We start from the raw sequence: 15,112 nt of genomic DNA, 5'->3' as shown, positions 1-15,112 counted from the left end.
AGCCTTTTTATTTAATAATTTTTATACTTACCTGGAGAAACAAAAAAAGATGTAAATTATGTTTGTAGCTAACTCGACACTTTGCTTCCAGTCTTCTCTCAGGACCCTTGCTAATGCACCAAGGGCAGTTTCTAAAGAAAAAGGAGAGGTACCGAAACGATCATTCTGCTTGCTCTGGTATAAAGGGTGATTGGTTTTAAATGTCTAGTTATTAATAAATAACAAAGCTAAGATAGAACTGGGACAAAAAGTAGGATGCTTCTTTCCAATACAGACAGCTACTTTTAAAACTAAAATGTAATTTTACTTAAAGATACGTAACATGCTGCTTCAAGTATATACTATACACAGAAGTAATCAAATATGATTTAGATAAAGTGACATAGTATATGTTATGGTGACAATAAAATAATTAAAAAGTCTTTCATTTCTTAATTTAATAACCTTAAATTAAGAACTGTAATCTTACTACTGCAGTACTGATTTTTTTCTTTTTAAGATGTGATTTAATGTATTTGATAATATGAAAAAAACTTGAATAAGTCTAGAAAAAAATGAGCAGGTTAGTAGACTAACGCTCGATCCATTAAAGCATATTAAAAACCAAATAAAATCTATACACAGAAAAATAAATTTAATATTTCAGTATCACACTGAATTTATGCTAGTAGCCACAAATAAAACGAAAAGCTTTCACAAAATTAACTTTCAGGTAGGTTAATAAGCATTTCTTGAGGAAATGAAAATTATAAATATAAATATAAATATTATAATTATAAATTATAAATATAAATATAAATATAATACTTTATAAATATAAAGTAATGACACTAGTTTCAAATCAGGTTGGTACATGGCATACTAATTCTTAAAATAATTAAAATAAAATAAAATATCTGTATGTTAAAATATAGAAATCATAATTCCACTGTTCTTAATAGATACTCAGGATTTACAATAGTACTTTATGGACTGCATTATGAGTATTTATTATGGTAATGAAAATGTTCCATATTTGAGCTTTCTGGCTATTCAGACTACGAACAAAAATTGATTGTATTAGTTATGAATCCACGTAGTGACAAATTTTTTAGCAAATTAAAAATCATTCTATGATAGCATTTCACAGTATTATTCACATTCACAATGTAGAGAACTTGAATAGTACATGCTTTGAAAAAAATTATTTTGGAGTCACATAAATAGGTTGGCAATGCATATTAACAGTAAAGCCTCCAAAAAGTCCTATTTAATAAATAATCTGGTGTAGCTTTGTTCAATCTAGTAATTCCCAAAGGTATTTGACCATTATAATCCAGATAAAATAGTATTTCTTTAAATACTAGCCTATACAGAACTGTTCTATAATGTCATAAATTTAGGCATAGGTTTAGTGGCCTATTTGCAAAATTTTATTTCATTTTTCTCCTTAAAACAGAGAAACATCTCAATTAAAATATAGTTACAGGAGTTGTACACAGTTTACTGAGAAACAGCTAAAAGAAAATATAGTTTACAAGAGGTCAAAAGACAACACAAAATTAATTTCTACATTGAATGCAATCATAATCAAAATCCCATTACATCTTTTCACAGAATATGATGAAGTAATCTCAAAATATATAAGACAAATGTGCAAGACCAGTAAAGCCAATTTTGGGGCGAAAGAAAGCAATTTGGAACATTTTTCCTACATATTCTAAAGTTCAAATCAAAATACAAAACAACACAGCAATAGTGTGGTATTGGTATGTAAATCATCAAATAAACCAATGGAACAGAAGGAAAGGGAACACTAAAACAATTCCATGAAAATATGGAACAGTACCTGCCACAAAATAAGTTTTCAAGAATTATCTACTTCATAAAAGAATGGCAAGCATATAGCAGAAAAGGCATTTGAAATACTTATTTGAAAGTACTGATCGACAAAACTATTGATTTGAATTATCTTATCCAGGTATTTGGCAACAACCAGAAAGGCATTCTCTCTCATGTAATGCAAACCAGATAATAAATACATCTTTCCTATTTTGTTTTTGGCAAATGTATAATCAGAAAACTATGCATTTAAAATGATTCCACAGGCAGGGCGCCTGGTGGCTCACGCCCGTAATCCTAGCACTTTGGGAGGCTGAGGTGGGTGGATCACCTGAGGTCAGGAGTTTCAGATCAGCCTGACCAATACGGTGAAACCCTGTCTCTACTAAAAAAAAAAAAAAAAAACCACACACAGGGCGTGATGGCACGTGCCTATAATCCCAGCTACTCAGGAGGCTGAGGTGGGAGAATTATATGAACCCGGGAGGCAGAGGTTGCAGTGAGCTGAAGGTTGCAGTGAGCCAAAGTTTGCAGTGAGCGGAGATCGCGCCACTGCACTCCAGCCTGGGCAACAGAGGGAGACCCTGTCTCAAAAACAAAAACAAAACAAAACAAAAATGATTCTATAGTGGTGTTATTGAGAAAAGGGTGTTAAAAACATTCTATCTCCTTTTCTTGTTACTACCAAGTACTTTTAGTGAAAGGAAAGCAAACACTTGATGTGAAATTCAATCTCAATGAAACTGCAAAGATTAATAGCTTTCCCTGTGCTACTGAGAAAAAACGAATATTGGAACTTTAATTTAATAAAACATGATATACATATTTATGCAAATGTCTAAAGTTTGATCTTATATCCTACTTGAAACAATAAAAAAGCTTCCCAGAGTAGAAGAAAAGGTATAGTACCATTAATGCTTAATTTTCCTTGTTTACATTAAATGGTTTGTGAATTCTCTGAAGAATATTTAAATGCTACACTCTCAATTTAAGAAATCTGAGTAAGAAAGAAATAAAGAGCTGGAAAATATATGAAGTCTTAAGTTTTGTATAAATAACTGTAACTTATTCCTCTATTATAATTAAACATGTTTTATAGTAATCACCATTCAATAGTAGTTCTTCCAAGTTATCAGGATTTCGAGCAAGCTGCAGGATCAAAGCAGAACCCCGAACTTTGTCAGGAATATCTTCATATAATAACTCAATATATTCATCCATGTCATTAATGTTAGCAACTTCATCAATCTGAAACAAAGATGCAGAAAGTACTCATCAGCAATGCTCAACAGATCCACTGTCAAAGAAATGATATTTTGTGATCAATATACTGGCCTTTATAACAACACACAAATTTCCAAAGAACTCATAGTAGCCATCTTTTTGGATATGGAAATTTTAGACCTTTAGACCTAGGACTCTAATACAAAACCCCATGATAAAATGAGATGTATATAAACTTTAAAAATTGTCTATCAATATAAAGTATCTTAAATGTAATAGAAAATATTTGTATCTACTACAGTAGATTAAACAATATTTCAAAACGTATTACAATAAGAATATGTAAACATTTTTACCCATCATTTATCAAAATTAATTTTCTAGAAAGCACACCTAGCCAGGCATGGTGGCTCACAGCTACAGTCCCAGCACTTTGGGAGGCTGAGACAGGCAGATCACAAGGTCAGGAGTTTGAGACAAGCCTGACCAACATGGTGAAACCCCATCACTACTGAAAATACAAAAATTAGCTGGGCGTGGTGGCACATGCCTGTAATCCCAGCTACTCAGGAGGCTGAGGCAGGAAAATTGCTTGAACCTGGGAGGCGGAGGTTGTGGTGAGATGAGATACAGCAAAAAAAGCAGAACCAATACTTTTTGTCTTTTTCAATTAAATAATGATTTTCTACCTTTTTCAGGTACCTCTGAGTTCAGTCATTTTTTAAAAATACCACATGTGCTTAATGTGATTGTGTGTATTATTGATGGAAAAAGGCAATATCTTATAATCCAGTCCTCTATTAGATCAGAATGCATGCAGTCTTACCTCCATTCCTTCAAAAGGAGGTGGATCTTTAGGTTTGCTTGACTTTTCTTTTTTCTCTGTAAAAAGATTTTTTTTTTAATAAGGTGACTTAGGTTTTTAGGGTTTCTAGGTAATTTTTATTTTCAGCAGCTGAGTTTAATTCTAGCTAAACTGGGGATATTAAAACTAAATAGTTTATGAAATAATCTCTTCTCAATGCATAAAAATGTTCATATATAATCCACTTGATCTAATGAGGATATCAAGGAGAGTATAAATTAATAAAATCTATAACTAATCACCAACTTCCTCCTTGGTTAACTTTTTGGGTATATAAGGTATACAGTCAGACTTGGCAACAAGAAGCAAAATAGTCTGTTCTAAGTATCCTCTCTTTCCCCTCCTAATTCAAATTTAAGGTAGGAATAGGAAAATCAACAAGGCAAAGAAAAAAGTACGACTTGAGTAATATAAAAACTAAAATGAAAATTAACAAAGCAGAAAGAAATAAAAATTGGTAAATTTAAAACCTAAGATATAGAATAGTTGTTAACTGGTTCTTTTTTAACAAGTAAAATTAAGATAATAAATTAAAAGGCAAACATTTATTATGTGTGTTAATTAAATCCTCACTTATTCCCAAATAAAGAGGTATCCAAAGGTGTTGAACACAAGTTTGAGCCATTCATTTATACTGAATTATCTGATTAATGGCATAATTTCATTTTTTAACAAAAAAACTATCAAATATACTTTATGGATCTGGATCATAAGTCTAAGTAATGTATGTAAGTTAAAGTAAGTTAGAATGTTATCAAAATTTTTGATTCCACAATTAGCAAATAAATATATGATAGAATTAGTCATTATTTTCAGAGGACAGCACCCATTCTGTATAAGCTCATACATTCTCAACAGCTTAATTCTGCTTCAAACAGATAATTTACTAAGACAGTGGTTTTAATTATGCAAAAAAAATCACTGAATGTAATGAATCAAATAAGTATTATTATTTTGTTTCAATCACTTTTAAGATAAGGTTTCTGGCTTTGGAATACCGCTTACCAAGTAAAAGAGTTTTAACAAAGAAAACCAATAGTTTTCTAAAAAGTGTATATTTAATATACATTTCCTAAAGCATTTCCTATATCTTCAATTATTAATAACACTCTACCCGGGTAGAGAAAATATTGATTTGAATTATTTTATCCATGTATGATGACATGGAAATTTTTTCATATACCTCTAATTTCTGGGGAGCAAGATAAAACCACTGATTTGCCCTGAAAACTCAGTGAAAGAGTTTTTACTAGTTCAAAGATATTTTATTCTAAATGCCTTCAGAATTATATTAATGTGGAACTAGGAAAGATCAACTATACTATACAACCTACAATAAGTAGACACAGATCTTAAAAGACTACCAGATTTGCTTTTGTACTTGGATTTATTGGACTATGCGATCTCTCACCATTTACAGACATCTTAACAAGAATATTCTACCAACAAAATATTTGTTTAATAAAAATCTCCCTTGATAATATTTTCCTTATCTACGTAGTACTTAACTGAATGCCAGCTCTGTGATTAGAAGCAATCATGTTCAAAATGTCTATTCTTGCTTTTTTTTTTTTTTTGAGATGGAGTCTCGCTCTGTGCCAGGATGGAGTGCAGTGGCATGGTCTTGGCTCACTGCAACCTCTGCCTCCTGGGTTCAAGCAATTCTCCTGCCTCAGCCTCCTGAGTAGCTGGGATCACAGGCGCGCACCACCACGCCCAGCTATTTTTGTATTTTTACTAGAGATGGGGTTTCACCATGTTGGCCAGGATGGTCTCAATCTCTTGATCTCGTGATCCGCCCTCCTCGGCCTCCCAAAGTGCTGACATTATAGGCGTGAGCCACCACACCCAGCCCTTTTTGCTTGTAAATGAATTCACAACCATTTAATTCATTCAACAAATATATTTTGATCATCTATGTTAGATACTGTATTCACAGCTAATAAAAGTATATATTAAGTACAAGGCATTTTATTTGCTGTGGATGAAGAGAGACTGACTAATTTGAAAAAATTCCAAACAAAATTTTCTTTTTTTTTCCTACTTAGTCCAATCAAAACTTGAGCATTGATACATTATTTTAAGAGCACCAGCTGGGCACAGTGGCTCATGCCTGCAATCCCAGCACTTTGGGAGGCCAAGGCAGGAGGATTGCTTGAGCCCAGGAGTTTGAGACTAGCCTAGGCAACATAGTGAGACCCCGTCTCTACAAAAAATGTAAAAAATTAGCCAGGTATGGTTACAATTTAGTGGTGAACTCATAAAGGGATACCCCTCGTAGGCATCTGCCTGTGGCTCGGTGACCTCTTAACATTTCAGAGGCCCGGAGATGAGTCCAAGTGGCTGCCTGGCTTCTTTAAGCCAGGGGCTATCTCTGGTGCCTCCCTTGCCAGCAAGGCATTGCCGACCTTCACATAAGCTTGCTTGGAGTACAGAAACAGTTTCTGAATCTGAAAGACTTCTCCGGTAAGTATTGCCAAGGGCAATCGACATCCCATTTGCCTTCTCCTGATCTGTTGGCCTCCTTAAAGGTCGTGTTCCCTCTTCAGAAGTCCTGCTGACCCTTCCCAATCTGTAAAAAGGGCCCTGTTTAAGGGGAATTTCCCCAACTGGAAGGAGAATAAAGGGCAACATTTGGGGGAAGTACTCCTGGGTGATTTGGTTTCAGTTATGAAACCTGGTTTTAGAGTTCTGACTTATCAGGGTCTCATGTCTGTTCTTATCTTGTCCTGTTTGTGTGTGGGGAACCCAGAAGGAAACATTAGCAGAAGTTCAATGTGCCTAACGGGTGGAAAGGGGGGTCTGTTTTATCTGTTTTGCTAGGTTAAAACTTGGATATTGAGCCAAGTAACTGGTGTTTGTCTTTGTTATGCGTATATTGTAATTCTGTCTTGGTCAATACGGGAAATGCTAACTTAATCTCTCCTACATCAAGCAGCCCCTTGGATTGTATCTTGCAAAACTGGGCAGCTTTCACCTATGAACCCATGAAAACAAAGAAAATGGTTTTCTTTCATAATCAGCAAGCAGGGTGATCAAAGCTCTGCTCTTTTGGAAGCCACAGTTTAAGAGAATCCAGGAACCTGACAAGCTGGCAACAGGGTAGTAAGAATCATTTACCAGTCAGGTTCCTGATCTCTCTGTGTGAAATCTGGCTGAGCAAAAGGTAAAAAATCACTGTCTCCTGCAAGGTTTTGATTAATAGGAGAAAAAGATGTGTATGACTAGTCTTGGGAAATATTGACTGCAGTGTACTTTTTGGTTTATGAATATTCATATTGTTCCCTTTCTTTCCAGAAATAATCTTTTCTTTGTCTTTCTGTGTTCTTCATAAAGGGGAGGTACTAACTGAGGGTTCCTCTCATCTTGTTTTATGTCCTTGAAAACTTGACCTGTGACTGAGTGGGAGCTCTATGAAACAGAACAATTCCTTTATACTATATACTCTGGTTTCAACAGTTACTTCATTTTGTTCTTCTTCTACATTGGCTACCTTCTCGGAGACCACAGGTTGCAGAGGCATTTTATATCGCCCTGACATGATTTTCCGCTTTTGTGGGTAGCTTCGAGGCTAGTGACCTGAGCTCACACAGACCCACATCTGAGCTTTCTCTAGCCTTAAGGTCCAACGCAGCAATCCCTTTTACTTTCATTTTAGCCATTATAGGTAACAATAACCAAGGAATTGAATATTATGCTTTTTTCACATTAGTTTGCATTTCCTTATGCATCCAGTGAACCAGATCCCCAGAAGTTGTATCCATCTCCAAATTCACTGTAACTTTTACCTTTAGTAACTGGGCATAGCCTAGCTGCAGTTCCATGCCATGGATGACCACATGGTCACCCAGGAATCAAAGGTTCCTTATCCTCCATCCTTTTATTTTATAGATTAATATCATCAGCTCCCTAAAGAACCTGTATTGAAATGGATTATGAGAGTAACTAATTTGGGAGCAGTGTCTTTGGTTTCAAAATGCTGCAGAGTGAAAGGACATGTTTGGGTTCGTAAGGTACCCACTGCTCACTATTAAACAATTGCAAATGGTTATACATGATCCAGAAAAACAGGACATTATTAGTGAGGAAAGACTTAGCCTAATGAACTGGATAAAAGCCACTGTAAGGTCTCTTTACCCTGAGAAAGGGGACTGTCCGACTCCACCTATAACTGCCAAGTGGAGTACCCCAGATGAAGCAGCTAATGTGGTTTGTATGCAAGCCGTATGGGACTGGCATTATGATGACAGGGATATTCACCCCTTGAATATGCCCATTACCCAGGTCATGGTCAGCTTCTCCTCATGGGTCTTACAGATGCTAACAGAAAATATTAGGTTAGTTAACAAGGGAATGGTGAAGGGTAGAAGGGAGGATCAAAGGACTTATCCCAGGACGATGGGAAGTTTTAACAGTTATCAAGAAATATGATGAATGAAGAAAACATTGATAGGAGTAAAAATCAGGGGAAAAGAAAAGGGGAGAGTCATGGGTCTCATCCCAGCAGAGTGAAAATCTTTAGACAGTTATTAAGAAATTGAATGAATAAAATGGAAATTGATGGGGTTGAAATAAAGGCCTTAATTGCTGGTTCCCCCAATATTAAAGGGTACGAAATCAGTTTTCTGTACTTACCCCAATTGGAGACATTTTTTTAAAAATCAGAAGACAAAGATCAGAATGAGAAAACTGACCAAAAACTGCCTGGGGATGATGTTGAGGTGATTAATCAACACAAAGATTGACTAAAAAGCCTTGGTCCCTTAGCTAAAACCTCTGCTGGGAACCCAAATCCCTTTTCACAGGAGAGGGTAAAATGGTCTGGGAGTGAAGAGAAATTCCCAGGACCAGAACATAAAATGTAAGGGTGGATAGGATTATCAAAGTTGAAATGTTTATATAGGATTTTTGTAAAGTAATTGTGTATTCTTTACCTAAATGTCTTATGAAAATGGATATTGTATCTGACTAGGGGATGTTTCCTCTACCTAGTACTATAAAACTGAAGGCACACAAATCTGTCCTTCAAGCTATAATTAACTGGACATACTAAAATGGGAACCAGTAAGATTGCCTGAGCCCACAGAATACAGAATAGAAGCTGGAGTGCTGGTAGGAACAAATTCTCCACGTGATAGCCTTTTGTGGAATGCTTACTGGGGCTTACAGCAAAAGTCTGTGAGCACATCCCAATGATGACTACTGTGACTCTGAACTAGAGAATTTCCACTTCAGAGGCATTTACTGCCTTGTTATAGGACATTAACTGAAGACATTCTATGATGGAAGGACATAAAATGATCATGACATGTGAAATACCCATGCTATTTGGGGCAATGTCAGAAACAGTCTAATTGGGGTCAGCAGTGCCCAGAAGAGTTCCACAATAAAATGGAGATACTTTGTATATGATCATGCTACTTGGGAAATTCAAGGAGGAGACACTCACGAGCAGGGAGCCTCTTTTTCCCCAGGACTGACTCTGAAACTGTGTGAGAAGCTGCAGGATTCTACAGTGCCCATTAAACAGCTCTTACCTGACTGACAAAGAGCTGCCTGGTTTATGAATGGCAATTCCAAGGTGAACAGACAACAATCTGTTTGGAAGTCTGCTACTCTGACTGAAGAGGAGTCAATAAAACTTTTTTTTCTTTTGAGCTATTTATAGCTTATGACAAGTAAAGTATATCTTTATGAGCAAAATTTGCCTTTCTACCTGAGTTCTCACAATTGTGGAAACTTTATTCATAAGTATTCTTATTTTATGGCAATATAGTTATTTGCATACATTCAATAAGAATCTGCTTTCTTTGGTAGCAGGACACAACTGGAGATGCTAGCTACTTTACCAAGGCTCTGACTGGATTGGCATATTTTTAGATATGACCAGACTGCTTTGAGGAGTTGACATTGACTTTATAGAGCCAATAAAAGCACCTCGGAAAGACTAGCCTTCCACCTTGTCTGTGTAGTTTCTTTATAGTGTTCCTCCCCTGTGATAAGTAAAAAATGTTACTTTCAACAGATCCAGAAACCTCGTTATTTTGGGACCTCCACAAGAGATGAGTGGAGGTCCCAGAATAACCCAATTCATATAGGTATCTGTAGGCATGGATAAATCCTTGGTTTAGCTAAACTTAAGGCTTTTAAAAAGTAAAAAGTCTAAACTAAGATTCCTTATGGAAAAGTTCCTGCAAAGTCAACTTAATATTCTTGCCATACTTTATGCAAATAGTCAGGCAAAGTATAACACTTATTTTGCAAATAAATTGGTCCTACTATAATTTGTCTTTGGTAGAAATGGAATACTAGAGATAAAAATTTTGTTTCAAAAGAAACTATAGTATACCTGTTACTAGATTCTAGTCTTGTCTATTACTTTTGAGTTTTTATTGTTTTCTACAATTTGAACTAAACCTGAATTCTTCCCTGGCTACAAGTCTTCAAACTAAGATTTTCAAAAATTTCTTCCATTTTTCTGACTTGAACTCTCTTCCAGACAGAAGTATGGTTATAACTAAGCATTAATAGGCTATACTTTGGCCCATTTCCTTGTTGCTAAAGTCACATAGCACTACATGCTGACCATTTACATCCCCATTGTTCTTACAGACAGGATCTCTGACATTAGAATCATAAGGATTTTGCTTAAGGATCATTTAAAATGTTTTTCAGACCCTGAGTTGCAGTGAAACAGCTGATGCCAACCAGTCAGAAGACCCTCATAGAGGAATGATATCAGCATGAGAATACAGCTTCTTCATCATCCTGTCCCATTACTTCACCTTACACTCTGACCAATCAACAATCTCCACACTTCAGCCCAGTCCAAAACCCTTAAAAACTCTAGCCCCAAACTTCTCAGGGAGATGGATTTGAGGTTTTCTCTCATCTCCTAGTTTGGTGACCCCCAGATTAAACCTCTTTCTCTGCTGCAAAAAAAAAAAAAAAAAAAGGAAACAAAGAGAAAATAAAGATTCATGAAAGTTATATCTTTAGGATAGTCTAAGGCATATGATATATATTTTAACACTTACATAATCCATCCAAATGATAAACAAAAATAAAAAAGAAGTTTATAAAACATCAGTCTAGTTGGGGCAGTGAAAATAGGTTTTCTGCCCCAAATTCTCTCCTTTGATTACTCTAGAATCAATATGAAAGACATTTCCTTTTTTATTCTTACTTCAGTGTATGTGTACACACAAAAAACATGAAAAAGAATTAGACTATTTTATGTGGAAGCATCTAATATAAAGCCTACCATGAAAGCAATTAATGTTTATTCTTTGTTGTTTACTCATTCATAACACTGGTGAAAAAAACCTACCCAACATCAAATATCAATAGTTTGATAAACTTTTTTTTATAGTTGCTTGATGAACTATAATCAAACAACTTTGGATTTGCATTAGGAAGCCAGGAATTCTACTACTTACCTTTTCCTGACAATGAATCACGGCGGTTCTGTAGATAGTACAACAGCTGTTCTACCTCATTTAGTTTTGAAGGATGAATGAGTTTACATTCTTCAACCACCTTCCTTGCCAGGGAAGTTATATCTGTGTTGGCATTGAGACTCTTAAGTCGAATGCTGTAAGCATAACAGAATTTTTCAACTCACGTATTATAAAAGTAATAACTTCAATACTACTACTTCAAAATAATTTATAGATTATAAATTATTATAGAGAACCTGGCCATAGACTCTTAGTAAAATAAACTATTAGATATAATTAAGCTTAGAAAAATACAAGGCAGTGATTTTCTGTGAACTAGACAAACAAAATAACAAAAGGAACATAAAATCTTTTTCAGACTCTCTAGGCAAGACAGCATATTCAGAGATTCTGTTTTAAAACAGTATTTCTGATATAAAATATATAAAGTCTTTAGCATTATTAAATGTAAGAATCCATACCATCATAAATAAATCATTTTCTTGACCATACCCACAAATGCTAACTTTTTTTCAGCTAGGGACAGGACACAATATTGATATGTTCAGATTCAGTTGTTCTGGTGGTAACTATATAGAAGGTAAAAGCAAAAAAAAAAAGTGAGATCTGGCCGGGCACGGTGGTTCACGCCTGTAATTCCAGCACTTTGGGAGGCCGAGGCAGGGGGATCACGAGGTCAGGAGTTTGAGACCAGCCTGGCCAATATGGTGAAACCCTGTCTCTACTAAAGATACAAAAAATTTGCCAGGTGTGGTGGTGCGCGCCTGTAATCCCAGCTACTCGGGAGGTTGAGGCAGCAGAATTGTTTGAACTTGGGAGGCAGAGGTTGCAGTGAGCTGAGATCGCACCATTGTACTCCAGCCTGTGTGACAGGGCGAGGCTCTGTCTCAAAGAAAAAAAAAAAAAAAAGTGAGATCCACTTTAAGATCTATATGAGGAATTTTGAGGTACAAATGAATACATTTTATACTTAAGTTAGTGCACTAAAAAACAATAATTAGCCAACACCTCCCTCCTTTTAAAGTTAGCCCAGGAGATTCACTGGGAACCCATTAAGAAACCATTATTAAGAGTTTGGAAACAATTGCCTAGTTACACGGATTCAGGGTATCAGGAAGAGGTATAAAGACATAAAATTAGGTTCAAAGTCAAGAGTCAACCTGGTGTCAAAAGACTGTCAAGCAGATGCTCCCATGCAAGGTTCTTTTGAAAAAGAGAAAGATGAACAAGCAGCCACTGTGTAGAATTATTTTGTGTTAAAGATGGCTAATTTTTGTTGGAAGACATCAAGGAATTAGAAGGGCAGGAGTGGGGATCTCAGAGCAATGTCCTGTAAGCTTATTATCCATATGTAGATGATTTCTCCCGAAACCATTCCAGCAGAATGACTTAGATATTATTCCCAGCTATATATTCAACCCCAAATCTGGTTCTCCTGGGGTTCTACAAGCTATGTAATAGCTTTTGATAAATTCCTTTTCTGTTTAAATTTGCTAGAGTGCCTTCTAATGTTTACAAGAAGAACTCTAGCAGTATTCTGTCCCTTTATTTCTTCCTTAATTTATTTGGGTTTTTTTTTTTTTGGTTCCTACCTTTTAAGTTCTTTAATTTTATTATATTTTTATATAGTTTTAGCTGCACATCAGAAGGCATAGAGAGAAAGGTCAATACAGAGAAAAACTCTAAAAATACCTCTAGTTTGCTTCCAATTATTTGCAATTATGAGTAAAACTGCTATAAACATTCAAGTGCAGCTTTTTGTGTGAACATGTTTTCAACTCATTTGGGTAGATATCTAGAGGCATAAGGAGGGGCCAAGATGGCTGAACAGAAACAGCCTCAGTCTGCAGCTCCCAGTGAGACCAACGCAAAAGGTGGGTGATTTCTGCACTTCCAACTGAGGTACCCAGTTCATCTCACTGGGACTGGTTAGGCAGTGGGTACAACCCATGGAGAGCAAGCAGAAGCGGGGTGGCGGGGGTGTCGCTTCACCCAGGAAGTGCAAGGAGCTAGGGGACCTCCCTCACTCAGCCAAGGGAAGCTGTGAGGGACTGTGCTACCTGGCCCGGGTACTATGCTTTTCCCACAGTTTTTGCAGTCCGCAGATCAGGAGAATCCTTGGTGAGCCTATAACACCTGGGCCCTGGATTTCAAGCACAAAACTGGGTGGCTGTTTGGGCAGGCAGCGAGCTAGCTGCAGAAGTTTTTTTCTTACCCCAGGTGCCTGGAATCCCAGCGAGACAGAACTGTTCACTCCCCTGGAAAGGGGGCGGAAGCCAAGGAGCCAAGTGGTCTCACTCAGTGAGTCCCACTCTTATGGAGCCCAGCAAGCCATGAACCACTGGCTTGAAATTCTCACTGCCAGCACAGCAGTCTGGAGTTGATCTGGGATGATCGAGCTTGGTGGGGGGAGGTGGGTCTGCCATCAGTGAGGCTGTAGTAGGTAGTTTTCCCCGGACAGTGCTAAGGAGACTGGGAGGTTTGGACTGGGTAGAATTCACCACAGTGTGGCAAAGCGGCTGAGGCCAGACTGCTTCTCTATATGCCTCCTCACTGGGCAGGGCATCTATGAAGGAAATGCAGCAGCCTTAGGGGCTTACAGATAAAACTCTCATCTCCCTGGGATAGAGAACCTGGCAGGAGGGGTGGCTGTGGGCACAGCTTCAGCAGACTTAATCTTTCCTGCCTGCTGGCTCTGATGAGAGCAGCTGATCCTGACAAGGGAAATTCTCCCAGCACAGCACACCAGCTCTGCTAAGGGATAGACTGCCTCCTCAAGTGGGTCCCTGACCCCCATGCCTCCTGACTGGGAGAGACCTCCCAACAGGGGTTGATAGACACCTCATAAAGGAGATCTCTGGCTGGCATCAGGCCAGTACCCCTCTGGGATGAAGCTTCCAGGGGAAGGAGCAGGCAGCAATCTTTGCTGTTCAGCAGACTCCACTGGTAATACCCAGGAGGACGGGGTCTGGAGTGGAATTGCAGCACACTGCAGCAGACCTGCAGAAGACGGGCCTGGCTGTTGATACAAAAACTAACACACAGAGAGCAACAACAACATCAACAAAAAACACCCCCCCCCACAAAAAAAAAACCCCATACAAGGGTCATCAGCCTCAAAGATCAAAGGATAAATCCATGAAAATGAGAAAAAACCAGCGCAAAAATGCTGAAAATCCCAAAACCCAGAATACGTCTTCTCCTCCAAATGATCGCAAGTCCTCTCCAGCAAGGGCACAAAACTGGATGGAGAATGAGATTGACGAAATGCCAGAAGTAGGCATCAGAAGGTAGGTAATAACAAACTCCTCTGAGTTAAAGGAGCATGTTCTAACCCAATGCAAGGAAGCTAAGAACCTTGATAAAAGGTTACAGGAACTGATAACTAGAATAACCAGTTTAGAGAGAAACATAAATGACTTGATGGAGCTGAAAAACACAGCATGAAAACTTCGTGAAGCACATACACAAGTATCAATAGCCAAATCGATCAAGCAGAAGAAAGATTAGAGATTGAAGATCACCTTGCTGAAATAAGGCGTGAAGACAAGATTAGAGAAAAAAGAATGAAAAGGAACAAACAAAGCCTCCAAGAAATATGGGACTATGTGAAAAGATCAAACCTATGATTGATTGGTGTACCTGAAAGTGACAGGGAGAATGGAACCAAGTTGGAAAACACACTTCAGGATATTACCCAGGAGAGCCTCCCCAGCCTAGCAAGACAGGCCAACATTCAAAT

The 15,112-nt window shown here is 37.3% G+C and overlaps 1 protein-coding gene across 3 annotated transcripts in view; it reads right to left on the bottom strand.

Annotated features, from left to right (window-relative positions):
* Positions 1-15,112, bottom strand: part of KIFAP3 (kinesin associated protein 3) — a 162,308-nt gene that overhangs the window by 112,429 nt on the left and 34,767 nt on the right. For all 3 annotated transcript variants that reach the window (XM_055365908.2, XM_004027875.5, XM_055365913.2), the window contains exons 3-6: positions 11,350-11,504; positions 3,872-3,927; positions 2,928-3,069; positions 32-131 (exon numbers count right to left, since the gene is read on the bottom strand). In XM_055365908.2, the coding sequence (XP_055221883.1) occupies positions 32-131; positions 2,928-3,069; positions 3,872-3,927; positions 11,350-11,504 (453 nt within the window). The remainder of the gene's footprint in view (positions 1-31; positions 132-2,927; positions 3,070-3,871; positions 3,928-11,349; positions 11,505-15,112) is intronic.

Source organism: Gorilla gorilla, chromosome 1 (genome assembly GCF_029281585.2).
Source record: "Gorilla gorilla gorilla isolate KB3781 chromosome 1, NHGRI_mGorGor1-v2.1_pri, whole genome shotgun sequence".
Classification (NCBI taxonomy): Eukaryota; Metazoa; Chordata; class Mammalia; order Primates; family Hominidae; genus Gorilla; species Gorilla gorilla.
This window is presented reverse-complemented; position numbering and strand designations above follow the sequence as displayed.